Raw genomic sequence first — 12929 nt, 5'->3', positions numbered from 1 at the left:
TTTTTCTCAAAAAATTAAAAATTAGAAAATAAAAATAAAAAATCAAAACATAATTCAGAATTCGTAAAAATTAAAACATAATTCACCATTCTTTAAAAATAAAAATAAAAATAAATAAATAAATAAAAGACCTACATCTCATCTATGAAAACAGAGAGATTTTACAAATTTAAGAAGTTACTTAAAGAAAGCATTTGACGGAGCAAAGGGGAGGCATTCGACCGCGGAAGCGATCAACGAAGCAGATCGAGGGGAGAGGTAAAAAAGATGAAAGTTGGAAGCAGTATTTCAAATCTGACATATTGGGGGTTACTAACTCTCAACGACATAAAGTAACCATCGGGAGTTAGATCAAGTTAATGTACCCATCGGGAGATATTTTAACTTCAATTTTGATGTGATGTGAAATGTATCTCCCCACAACGAACAATTCATGTCTGTAGATAGGACATATTAAACTCAATGCCCACGCATATTTTTCGAAGCCTTACAATGGTCGTTAGGAGTTGTGCACAACTTTAATTAACCCATCGAGAATTTAGTCATATTTAACCGGAATGCCTGACGGAGTTACGTATATCTCTCGACGTCTATTGTACGGCATCAAGAGATACTCTCGACAGTGGTTTTTAACGTCAGGAGATTGCCTTCTTCTATAGTGGGTGTCACCCCATTCATATATTCCTTCATTCTATTTGGGTATCATAGAATCACATGTCAGTTCTAAAATTTTGTTTTTGTTTTTATAATTTAGTTAAGAATTCAAGCATTACCTTCAAATTCATATAGTAATGAAAATATAAATAACAAAGCACAATTTTCAAAAACATAAAACTAAAAAACAATATCGTCATCGAATAGGCTTAAGTTAATTCCAACAACAAAAAAAACACATATATTTCTATCAATATCAATTCATTAATTCAATGTTCTTCAAATAACAATTCGATGCTTAATTCCTTAATTTTTTGAAACCCAACATATTCGACGAACATCATTTTATTTTTAATTTGAAACGAAATGGAACCAAATTGTTTATCTATTGAAAAATGTACTTATCATCCTTGAGATGATGAACATTAGCAATTTCTAAATAACACATAAACTTTAAATTTAATTTCTCTAGATTTTACCTTTTAACTATTAACTATTGATGTAAAGGAACCACCCATTTATAGTAGGGTGAGTATAAGATTTACCAAAGAAAATCTACATAAAAATAGGAAAGATATAACAATATTTGAAAATTTGGTTACAACAAATTACTAAATCTAATATCCATCATCCAAAATTGACTACCAATAACAAAAAGTAGAATAAACAACACTTTCATTACAAACCTTATAAAGAAATTAATCAATGTCTCATCTCACCTACCAAACCAATGAAATTAATCCAATTGTAAATCACATGTCTCTCTCTTTGTATAGTCCATATTTTCTTGGCTATGGTCTCTTTAATAGATACAAAATTGATTCTAACTTGCACATGAAATATTATCATAGAATATTTATTAAAGCCAAGGTTGGATCATAAGTCATATAAAATAATTGGTAGAGATCTCTCTTTCCCAGTCTGGCATATACAAATCCAACCATATTGTTAATCACAAAAGCATATTTATATGTGTAGCAATACCAACCAACACTCCTCACTCCTTCCTATTTAATCTAACTTACTTGTTTGCTTTCAAATCTCAATCATTCATTTCTTCTATTCTATTCAACTTATAAACTAACACCAAATCTCCACCTACCCCTTTTTATTAGTCTTCAAGATTATAGTTAGTGTTGTTTTCCTCGTCGAATCAATCATAAGTAATCGGTATTTATCGGTAAATTATCACAAATAACACACTATCAAGTTTTTACTTTTCAAAACTAGCACGATTTTTTAAAACTCATTAAATTAGTTTTTCTCAGTTCATCGGGCGAGATCAACCACTAAGATTTACTCCTTTTCTAATTTATCGATGTTTTGAGCCTTCTTAATGAAAACTTGGGTAGTATTAACACTAATTTTTTCAAATATTATACAATATTTCTAAATCCTATATCAAATCTTATATTGTTTTTTTTTTTTTTTTCAAAATTTCTCCAAATTCGATTATTTTTACCAAATCTTATATCAAACTTTTACCTAATTTTTCAAATTTATAATCTAAATTTTATTTCCACGATTATTTGAATTTTCACATTTCCATTTTAAATTTTGTAACCCAAATTTTGCTAATAAAAAAAAATTTAAGGTTTGGGAAAACATAAACAATCTCAGGAGATTTCACCAAGAAAACCCAATTACATAAAATTTTACCTGAGATACATCGAGATTCTTTATATTTCCTAAATCTTCATTTTTGGCAAAATTTGATTTTTGAATGGAAATATTTTTAAAAATCAGGTAAAATTTGATATAAAATTTAGAAAGATTATATAATATTTATAAATTTGATAGAATTTTGGTGTTAACTGTTCGGGATTTCACCGAAAAAGGCTAAAACAATATGGTAAATTTTTATGTAAATCTTGGTGGTTGATCTTAGAAGAGATGGATCGAGAAAAACTATCGTAACTATTTTTTTTTCTTTTTTAAAATACTAATTTTGAAAGATGAAAACTCGACAAGACTATTTCTGACAATTTTTTATATCTATCAATGTCTTTCCCTGTCTATCACAGATAAATCATGACATTTTGTAAATTTGAAAATACTTAAGTAATTTTATCATTTAAAATAATTATCCTTTTAAAGTAAGTCTTTGGGATATATGTTTATAATTTGTCATTGATATCTATATATATATATAACTTTATAATTTGTTTAATATTCCTACAATATTTTGCACATTGAAACCAAAGTTTTGGTGGTTAGATTTAGCTTCAGTTAAATATATGTGCCCAATTAAGTAAAAGATCATAATTTTTTAATTAAACATTTTGATGGGAAGTTTTTATAGAAATAAAAAATCCAAGGGATTGATCCTCTCTGCCCATTAATATTTTGCACATTGAAATCAGAGTTTTGATCACTAAACTTCAACTTTTACTAATTGTAGATCAGATACATATATTACCTTCTATAAAGTAAGAAGAAAAAAAAAGAGGATAATTTCTTTATATGATATATTCTTATCGTCTATATAGACATATTATTCATTTGGGTTTATAATTAATATTGCTTTCTAAACTTTTTAATGATCTTATATATGTTTGAAAAAGAGTTTCAACTTACTTTCCAACTATTTTAATGACCTAGCTTTTCAATAATACGTGGACTCGAGAAATTTATTGAATGATATTTAATTTAGAGATGATGAAATTAAATTTAGGTTCTATTTGATAATTATTTTGTTTTTTTTTCTTTATTTTTTGTTTTTAAAAATTAAGCTTATAACATTATTTTCACGTCTAAATTTCTTTTTCGTTATCTACTTTCCACTAATAGTTTAAAAAACAAAGCAAAAGTAGATTTTAAAAAGTTGTTTTTGTTTTTGAAATTTGGCTAAGAATTCAACCATTGTACTCAAGAAAGATGCAAATCATTATAAGAAATGTGAAAAAAAAAAAATAGGTTTAATTTTTAAAAATGAAATGGTTACTAAATGGAACTTAACAATTATTTTTTATTTTTTGGAAAAACATCCTACTTAATAAAAGAACAAATTATCTAAGCGCCGTTTGATAACCAATTTGTTTGGTTCTTGCTTTTTAAAATTAAGCTTATAGATACTACTTCCATCTTCAATTTTTTTTTCTTTTTTATCTACTTACTACTAATAATTTAAAAAATCAAGCCAAAATTTTATAACTAAAAAAAATAACTTTTAATTTTTATAAAAAAAAATTGACTAAAAATTCAATCATTTTACTTTTTCAAAAATTACAAATCATTATAAAGCTGAAAAAGTTGCCAATACATAGAGTTAAAATCGTAAAATCTTGCCCCTTAGCAAATAAATAATTAATAAATATGGAACTCTCACGTATAAGAAAAATGTCAAATTATTTATAGAAATAGCAAAAAAAAAAAAAAAAATATTGATAGACTTCTATCAACTTTTATCAATGATAGACTGATAGACATTGATAAACTTTTATTAATCTCTATCAATGATAGATTTTTATCAGTATCTACTATTGATAGACACTGATAGACTTGTATCAGTTTCTATTACTCATGAACGTTGATAGACTTCTATCAATATTTATCACAATTACAATTAAATTTAATTAATTGTGTAAATACTTTTCCTTCTTTTTCTATTATTAAAATCCTTAATAATAATAATAATAATAAATAACAATAAGCTCCATCCTTGCTGGGTCCAAAGTGGAAATTTAGGCAACAAATAAATAAGAGCATCTTAGGTGCAAGAAGCATATGACACTCCACCGTCTACTCATCTTTCATGGAAAGACTTATTAGCCAACCTCACATGAAAATAATAATAATAATAAATTTTTTTTAAAAAAAACAATTTTATTTTTAAAAAAGAAAGAAAAAAAAAAAGAAGCATAAATGTCTTCTAAAAAATGATTCTCATAATGGTAATAAATAAAAAAGAAAAGTACTTTTCAAAGGCCATAATTTGAAAATTGCTCCCACGTTGTGACCACTTACCTTTTTTTGGGATAAACTTGGGACCTTATCATATACACACATATATGTGTCTAGAAAATTTTGGTCCCTACCCCTTTCTAACTAAGTTCTTTAATTACCAAAAAAAAAAAAAAAAAAAAAACACTTAATTCTTAACCAATTTTAAAATGTTTGAGGAAGTTAAATTGTTTTAAATGATAAAACTACTAGAAATATCTTCAAATATAGTTAAATGTCACTGTCTATTAGTGATAGACAACGATAGACTAACAGACATATATCCAAAAGTATAGAGTAAGAAGTATATTTTTTTATTAAACTTACTCACAAAATTTTTTTTACTGAAATTTGAATTTCTCACTCTTATTTATGTCGTAATATTTGAAAGAAAAATACTATATTGAATTATAAATTATAAATAAAAATTAAATGATGATAAGAAATAAGACCAATATATATGTGTATATAAAACTTACATGAATTTTCAAAGATAAGAAATTAAATTATATAAATCTTTTCAAAATTTTGATATATATTATGAATGGTTTTTGAGCCTATACATTTTGGAAGGACCACTTTTGATATGATTTATAAAGAGATGAAGATTTTGAGGTGGACTAACAAAAGTAATTGAAACCTAAATTATCAATGCAATCAAATCTATGCAAATGAAATATGTAGCTTTGAATCAATAATAAGATCTTTTCAGACCATTATATTTGCCTAATATTGATATAATGATAGTCTAGTCTATTTGGACCAATGGTCCTTTCCTCTTTTAATGGGAAGGGACAAATAATTAAACAGCCCTAGATTGATTATTATAAAAACAATCCTAAAAAATTATGAAACACATTGTTTTTAAAATATTTGGAGTTTTATCGATTAAAATTCTAAATTAATAATTGTATCAATTTAAATTCTAAACTTTCTTAAGTATATGAAGTTATACTTTTCATTTATTTTGTTTGGATAATAATCGTATGAGACTTATAATTTTATCAGTTAAATCTATAGATTTTCATTAGTAATCAATTTAAGCTTTCAGTTATAATCTCCTTTAAAATTGTCCATACATGAATGTTAATTCGATATATTTGAAGAAATTTACATGAATAAGAATCGATGCATAGACAATTTTCATATATGTAATCTTAATAAAAGAGACTAAATTGATTTAGACAAATAAGGAGTTTAAAACAAAACAAGTACAAGTCATATGACACTTTTAGAATGATACCTGAAGGTTTATATTCTAAATTGATCCAATTATTAGTTCATGAATAAATTGATGCAATCTTCAAACTTTATTGATACATGTAATTGATATTCCCTTTAAACTTATCATTAATTAAGGGTAAAAAATGAAACTATTTAAAAAAAGTATCATCTTAATTAAAACCGGATATTTTTGCACAACTTAACCTAAAAGAATAAATCTAGTACAACTATTCAAGTTTCCACGAGATAGTAAGAATTAACCTAAAAATAGTTGAGCTAGTTGAGACATATATATATATATAGAAAAGAGATGAATTGTGGGTAAAGTGGAAAATGACGTAATTAGGCTCCAAGTAAAAGGTGGGATTGGCTTTGGATTCTCCTATCAATCCATACCATGATCTATGAAAATCCTCAATCCAAAACTTGGTATCTAAAAAATTCCTTATTCCATAGATTACTTGGGGGAGATAGTGGGTAGAGAAATCAAAGGTTTTGATTAATATAATCCTAAAGTTGGTGGGAAATGATTATTGAAGATGGGACCTGTTTGGTTTGGTTGATATTTGTAGAGACACAGTGTTGAAAGTAAGGTCAGTTATTGTTGCAGCTTGAGAGCTACTGATGCTTACTCCCAAACTTTTCAAAGCTTCAATTTTTAAGCAAAAATTATATCTGGTCCCACCTCCCAAGTCCCAAACATACTCTTTATATTGATATATCATTCTAAAGGGGATTTTTTTTTTTATTTTTTTATCCATGCTAACCTCTCTGTGTACTCATTGTAGTGGCAGACTCTAACTTCTTCAAACTATGTATATTAGTTTCATGGTTAATTATCAATTACGCTTACATTATTAGCTGATATAACACGATGCAAAAAAAATTACAGATATAACAAAATTTAGTTTCACTTCCCGTACTCTATCGGTGGTAGACCATATCACTGAAAGAAGTTTATAACAGATTTTGCTATATTTGTAATTCTTTAAAAATCTTGTTATATAAATAATTATTAACTCTAAAAGTGTTGTCCATCACAATTATCATTTTTTATTGATAAGTATAAACGGATGTATGGACCCCCAATTATAATAGTTGAAGTTGTTAATTATTATAACCTACAATTAACTACATTTATTATTTCAAACTCCTATTTATTACGTTGTTTACTATTTCCTACTCGTCCCCTCTTTCCATTTTTGTTACAATATTTATTATTTTCTATTTAGACTAAAATAGTCGACACCCCAAACACAAACTACTATTATAATCTACAGACAATTATAACTTACTATATTAATTAATTCAGCGCCTCAAACACTCTCTATATATATTTATCAATTTAAATATAGTTCAATTAATATATACGTTGTCGACTATACAAGATCAAAAGTTTGATTATCTCAGCCTCAAATGATGTGTTTCTTATATATATGTGAAGCACCCACTAGTGTGGGTCTTAGTTGTAAGAGATTTGAAAGACCTCCAAACGAAGTTTGAATCATATTGGATCCTTAAGAAGATGGAAATAGGATGGGGTGGTGGATGTCTCTCCCATTCCTTTGAGAATTTCAATTATTCCATCCCATCAATTGAATTACAAAATTTCTACTCATTCAAACATCAATCGATTACTTTCATTAATCATTTATCATATGTCCTGGTTGTTGTTGTCGCATTTTCGATAATCATTGTTTCACTCTTGTTACAATGTCTCCATCTATTTTTTCAATACATACAATAAATGGAGTTGTACGATCATAACGGTATTTCGATAAAACGAGTTCTATCAATTATTATTCACTATCACTAGTTAGTGAGAGTACTGAGTGGGCATCAATGCATACATTCACATTCATGAATAAGATAAAGGATCGTCAAAAGTATCTTAGTCTTGAAAAAATTTATAGTTCTAAAATAGTACCTACTACTCACATTTATTGTTTGATACATCATTAAATGATTTATAAATTTATTATTCATTTATTTCACAGATTCCACGTCATTGCTAAATACTATTTTCATGACAAGTCACTACGTAGTACTAAAAATTTTCTTAGTCCCAACTTTGTGGCTAACCATCTAAAAGGCTAAAATCAATGAACGTAGCTGGGCCCAGAGTCGTCAGTGGCCCATAATTAATCCTTTTCGGCCCAAAAGCCCAAACTATCAGGCCCAGAGGAAGGGGGGAAAAGCCTCGACCTCGAGTCATGCACGTGACATACAGCGACTACGTGTTCGAACATAATTCGTCGGTGACACAAGTTCCCTCACCGAACCAACGTATCTACACAAATATCGATCGAGCCGCAGGATTTTCCTCTACAAATCACGGCCGTCCAAATTTCGATTAAATTTCCTTCCCACAATTACCGGGTAGAACGGTTATAAAACCTCCAATCTGTTTCTTTTTCTTCTCTATCCAAAACCCTAGGCCCATTGTAGAACGCCGCGAACGCCGCTTCTTTACAGCTTCCGTAGCCGCTTCGATTTTGTTTCAGCTCTGCTGATCTTCAATTCATTTTTCTCTTTTTCACGTTCACGTTGCGGAACTCCTAGATTACATCGCCGCGAGTAGTTTTTTTCTTGCGATTTCTGCAATTGATTTTGAGTTCGTACTCAGAAGAGGGCAAATGACGAACTTACGAATGGTAGAATGCTCTAGTTTACGAACTTGGAGCATTATGATCAACCACTTTGTATAGGAAGATCTGATGCCTCTCCTAATCTAATTCGTCTAGTTTTCTTTCGTTCTCGATCTTTCTAGTTCTTAATCTCAGATTTATGGATCTGAATTCGCTGTTTTCTTTTGAACGCGTTTTTCTTCTTCTGGATGATGAGAAAACATGAAATGTACAGTTATCCCTGGCTGATTTCTAAGTGCTGATATTTCACAATCTCTGACAGTATGGAATATTGTTCTTTTAGTTCTTTTTTCATCGACCATTTTCGGTTTGATTTACTTTTTCTTGTCCCCTTTGCTCTTAGGTGTGGCCAGTGATGAAGAGTTTTTTGGTTGACTGAGATGCAAAAATTTAATATTTGCATTGGTGTTGAAATTTTTTGAACTAGGACGGTCTGAGGCTCACACCCTTTTGCTTTTCCTTGTATTAATAATATACACTGAAACCCATTTTATCAGTTTTTCATCAAATGTTTTCTCGGGATTTTTGTATTTTCCAAGGCTATTGGAACGAATGGATGATTTTAAGTGATGGTGCAAGTTCTTTTTGACAAAGTTTTGGTTTTTAATTCTAGTTCAAGTGATGTGGATGATGAAAACATGAACAATCAGTTATCCCTGTCTGATGCTTTGATGCTGATGATTCATGATCTGACACATACTTGATTCAGCAATTTTCAATCTCGACTGTCCAAAGTATTTTCTTTCCTCTAGCTTTAATCTTTTCCCTTGATTCGCGACCTCTCAACCCTAAGGATCAATAATGAAATGCCTTAAAACAATCAATCTGCTCGGATAATCTAATTACAAGATTGATTAATTGTTTAGTGGCTGTTTTTGTTCAATGAAATAATGATGGTGGAAAGAGTTTGTGGGCTGCTGATTAATGGGATTGAGTTTCATTGAAGATGCATAAACAAGGCATACCGTACCTAATGGGATTGAGTTTCATTGAAGATGCATAAACAAGATATGCATCTTGAAAGATGATACAAAATGATGACGGTCATATTCTGATATTTTAAGTACAACCTTGAACATAAAAATAAACACATACCTTTACAGTTATTTGAAGCAAGTACGATATCCCCAAGGCTTTACAGAGAAGGGCACTTCAAAAAAAGAGGAAAGTAAAGAATTGCCTTGGCGTTGGAGAACTTGACTCTGCCCTTGCTTTCGAACAAACGTAGTGAAAGTGAGAGGCTGGAGATAGCTTCTAACTCCTCTTTATGGATGTTATGCTATCCTTTATTCTTTTGCTGAAAGTGGAAGGAAATTCCGAGGCAGTATGCCTTAGCTAGTTTGGGGATTCCCTCCATTTTTTCTACTCTCTGTGCGCTACTTCCTTAATAAGCTAGTGACTACTTGATGGTGATGTAACGATTTGTTCCATGCTTTGCCCAGTGATTTTTAAGATCAACTGGAGCGGACAGATCGTGGCCTTCAGCTGCGAGGCGGCTAAGCAGCTTGTTGAAAGCGCTCCCACTCATTTTCCGACCACCCAGCCGTGCGTGTCGTTTGTTGGGAACAGGGGGTAATGGATACATTGAGATGGTGGTAGTACAACATGCAGACTGCCATCCACCATTTCCCCATTTGTAGCATTGTCTTATAACTCCTGTGCAGGAGCATATAGGAGCTGGCATCGTTGATTCATCAAAGGCAACCTGGTTCAATCCTAAATCCTGTCCCTTCCAATCTGATTTTGATACCAACTGTTTATTAAGATCATCACCTCCACCCATGATACCAATTCCATCCTTCCATTCTTGTGACTTTCCTAACATTATCTTATTCAAGTCTTCAGTCTCTCTTTTGACCTTCCTTGGACCTCTTGGAACCTTCTTGTCTGGTGTTGTAACTGTCTTTCCCTCCTTTGCACGCTTGTTTCGCCGTGCCTTTGTTGATTCAGAAGCAACGGGAGAGACCGGGCAAGGATCATTTGAAGCAAGCATTTCTCTGGAATTGTAATTACTCTCATTCATGTGGGGCACATGATGCGTGTGTTGCTGCTGTGGATGATGTATATGCTTCACTCCCCTAGCAATTTGGCATCCTGGTGGACATGAAACATTGTTGTTATTTGTTAGGGAGTTTTCACGATACTGAAGAGTAGCAATGGCATTGTCCCTTTCCAAAAGAGCGTTGTTCCTCTCTGCAATTGCAGCATCTCGCTGTAGATAAGCCATGTCTCGCTCCGCTAGTGCAGCCTTTTTCTCGGAAAGGGCCAGATTTCTCTCTTGGATGGCTGCATCTCTTTCAGCCATAATTGCCATTATCTGCTTCATGGATGGCTGATGCTGCATCATCCACTGCCAAAGACAAATTCAAATGAATTGAATCGAAGTTTACCAAATTGTTACAATTTGAATTACTTGAAAGAGATATAAGGCATTATATATATAAGCTTTTATTCATTTTGATTACCTGACCCTGAGCTGGCTTATACTGATCTGGTTTGTGCCTTCCATTCTCACGGTGTCCACTGTCATCCATTTGTGACTCCAAAACTAATAACCAACACAAACACAGTAATAAAAAGGCTCCACTGCAAGCAAAATAGCAATCATATGCTAAATGTTACCAATATGTTACCTAACTATGATAAAAAATGAAGGAGAAAAGAATTGCCAGCCTAATAAAATGCTGTCTGAAATAAAATATTCACATATTGGTGAATCTCGATAGAAATGCATCCATTCAACTGTGAGTCAATGCACAGGTAAATCTGTTCCCATGTCACTAAAAATAAATATGAACACAATTCAGACAAAACTATAAGCCAAATTAACCCCTTAAAGAGATCAAGAAGATTGGTAATCAATGCAACATTGCAACAACTGATGCCTTATCATCACTCCCTTTATAATATTTACACAAGTTGTGATTTCTACTTAGAGAAGACATTAAAAAATTTGACTAAACAAATAAATACTACAAAAAAGCGGCAATACAAGACATTAACCGACCTAACTTACTAGGGTTGCAAAATAATATATACAGACACCCAGAAAAGGAATTTGAAGGAGAACACAAAAGGGAAGATCTAAACTCTGGAACTTGTGGGCAATAACAAACAATCAGGAAAGAGAAACAAAATTAAAGCTCAGATACGAAGTAATAGACTTAGGCAGCACAGGAGAGCACATTTCAATCCACAGTCTAAGCAAGCAATCATAAGCAAAAATAAGATGTGCAAACAGTATGCAAAACAGAAAACTAAAGTCTAGAGTAGTAGATAGATAATTCACCTGGCATCAGAAGACCAAACAAGGATTCACTTAAGAAATCATCGTTAGAATTTTTTACTTCCAGTCAGCTCAAATGGCTGACCCATCTTCCTCATCTCGTCCTCCATCAGATCATCTGAATAATGCAATTCAACATAAATTACACACACTAAAAAGTAACTAAGCCCAAACAACGTTTCTGTAATTTTTCTCTTGCCTGCCTCAGTTTCCAGTACAAAATGTAGTGTAGATATAGCAAAAACGATCAAGTCAAAGTAGCTACAAAAAAAAGCGTATTCATCGGTTTCAGCTGAAAAATAGGGTTAAAAGGGCTAAAAGATTACGAAGAAAGCAAAAACCATAAAGATCCGATTCCTTTACTATAAGTAAACGGGAGTGAACTTTTCAGCTTCGAGTCCTGAGCTTAAAGCAAAACCTTCAACTTAAAACGAAAAAATAAGACATGCCCACATCAAATTCCTGAGCTAAAAAGAAGAATAACAGCCAGAAACAAACGAAACCCTAGAAAAACAAAACCCCCCAAATTCATACAGAAAGCTTCAACTCAACAGCAAATGACCACTAAATGGAAGCAGATTTCACATAAATTGGAGTGAGAATAAGCACGAGAACGGTAGAAGAAGGAAGAAGTAAAAGAAAGAGATATGATTCAAAGGAGTAAAAAGCAGAAAACGAAAGTAGAGAACCAAAATAGAAAGTGGATTAAGGGAAAGAGGAAAAACATAGAAGAAATCAAAGAGGAAAGAGAAATCGAAACTTACCAGTGAGAAGGAAAGAGAAGGAGAGATGAAGAAGAAAACTGGGGAAAGGAAAAAAGAAAAAGAGAAGAAGGAGGAGAAAAAGATTGAAAATCTGTGGAAACAACAGTTGTAAGCACAACACAGGGACAAAGGAATCTCTCTCTATTTTTCTTTTTCTTTTTCTTTTTTTTTTTCTTTTTTACCTTTCTGTCCTTTTCAATTTTTCTTATGCAAAATTTCTCCATTCTTTTCGGTTAAATATTTTTTTAGGGTCAAATTATATAAATTTCCCTTACACTTTTGGGGGTTTCATTTATATTCATAAATGTTGATTGTTATTATTATTATTATATCAAACAATTTTGCAAATTCATAAACTGTCTAATGAATTTAAACAAATGAGTTTTCAAATGTCAATCACTTTCAATTCCG

General features: G+C 30.9%; 1 protein-coding gene and 4 non-coding genes across 6 annotated transcripts; 4 read left to right on the top strand and 1 right to left on the bottom strand.

The window, feature by feature from the left end:
• Nucleotides 1–8462: 8462 nt before the first annotated feature.
• Nucleotides 8463–8541, top strand: LOC120076928. Its single transcript, XR_005481675.1, has one exon. It is a non-coding gene; the product is annotated as a small nucleolar RNA snoR64a (small nucleolar RNA).
• A 107-nt stretch (nt 8542–8648) lies between these two features.
• LOC120076924 lies at nt 8649–8734 on the top strand. Its single transcript, XR_005481671.1, has one exon. It is a non-coding gene; the product is annotated as a small nucleolar RNA R38 (small nucleolar RNA).
• Nucleotides 8735–8816: 82 nt separating this feature from the next.
• Nucleotides 8817–8908, top strand: LOC120076929. The gene has a single exon (XR_005481676.1). It is a non-coding gene; the product is annotated as a small nucleolar RNA snoR20a (small nucleolar RNA).
• A 179-nt stretch (nt 8909–9087) lies between these two features.
• On the top strand, nt 9088–9168 carry LOC120076923. The gene has a single exon (XR_005481670.1). It is a non-coding gene; the product is annotated as a small nucleolar RNA R38 (small nucleolar RNA).
• A 215-nt stretch (nt 9169–9383) lies between these two features.
• On the bottom strand, nt 9384–12672 carry LOC120076011 (protein BASIC PENTACYSTEINE6). Of its 2 annotated transcripts, none has more exons than XM_039029786.1 (4): nt 12519–12672; nt 11758–11872; nt 10934–11054; nt 9384–10818 (listed from the first exon to the last, which is right to left on the bottom strand). In XM_039029786.1, the coding sequence occupies exons 3-4, from the start codon at nt 11000–11002 to the stop codon at nt 9868–9870; spliced, it is 1020 nt and encodes a 339-aa protein (XP_038885714.1). In that variant the 5' UTR covers nt 11003–11054; nt 11758–11872; nt 12519–12672; the 3' UTR covers nt 9384–9867. The 2 variants fall into 2 exon arrangements, with proteins under 2 accessions (XP_038885714.1, XP_038885713.1); XM_039029785.1 differs by having other exon boundaries at nt 10934–11016.
• Nucleotides 12673–12929: the final 257 nt, after the last annotated feature.

The sequence above is a fragment of the Benincasa hispida genome, chromosome 4 (genome assembly GCF_009727055.1).
Source record: "Benincasa hispida cultivar B227 chromosome 4, ASM972705v1, whole genome shotgun sequence".
Classification (NCBI taxonomy): Eukaryota; Viridiplantae; Streptophyta; class Magnoliopsida; order Cucurbitales; family Cucurbitaceae; genus Benincasa; species Benincasa hispida.
This window is presented reverse-complemented; position numbering and strand designations above follow the sequence as displayed.

Coding starts and splice junctions, on each gene's coding strand:
- LOC120076011 (XM_039029785.1), bottom strand. Junction 10,819..10,933: donor ATAAGCCAGCTCAGGGTCAG/GTAATCAAAATG, acceptor TGTCTTTGGCAG/TGGATGATGCAGCATCAGCC.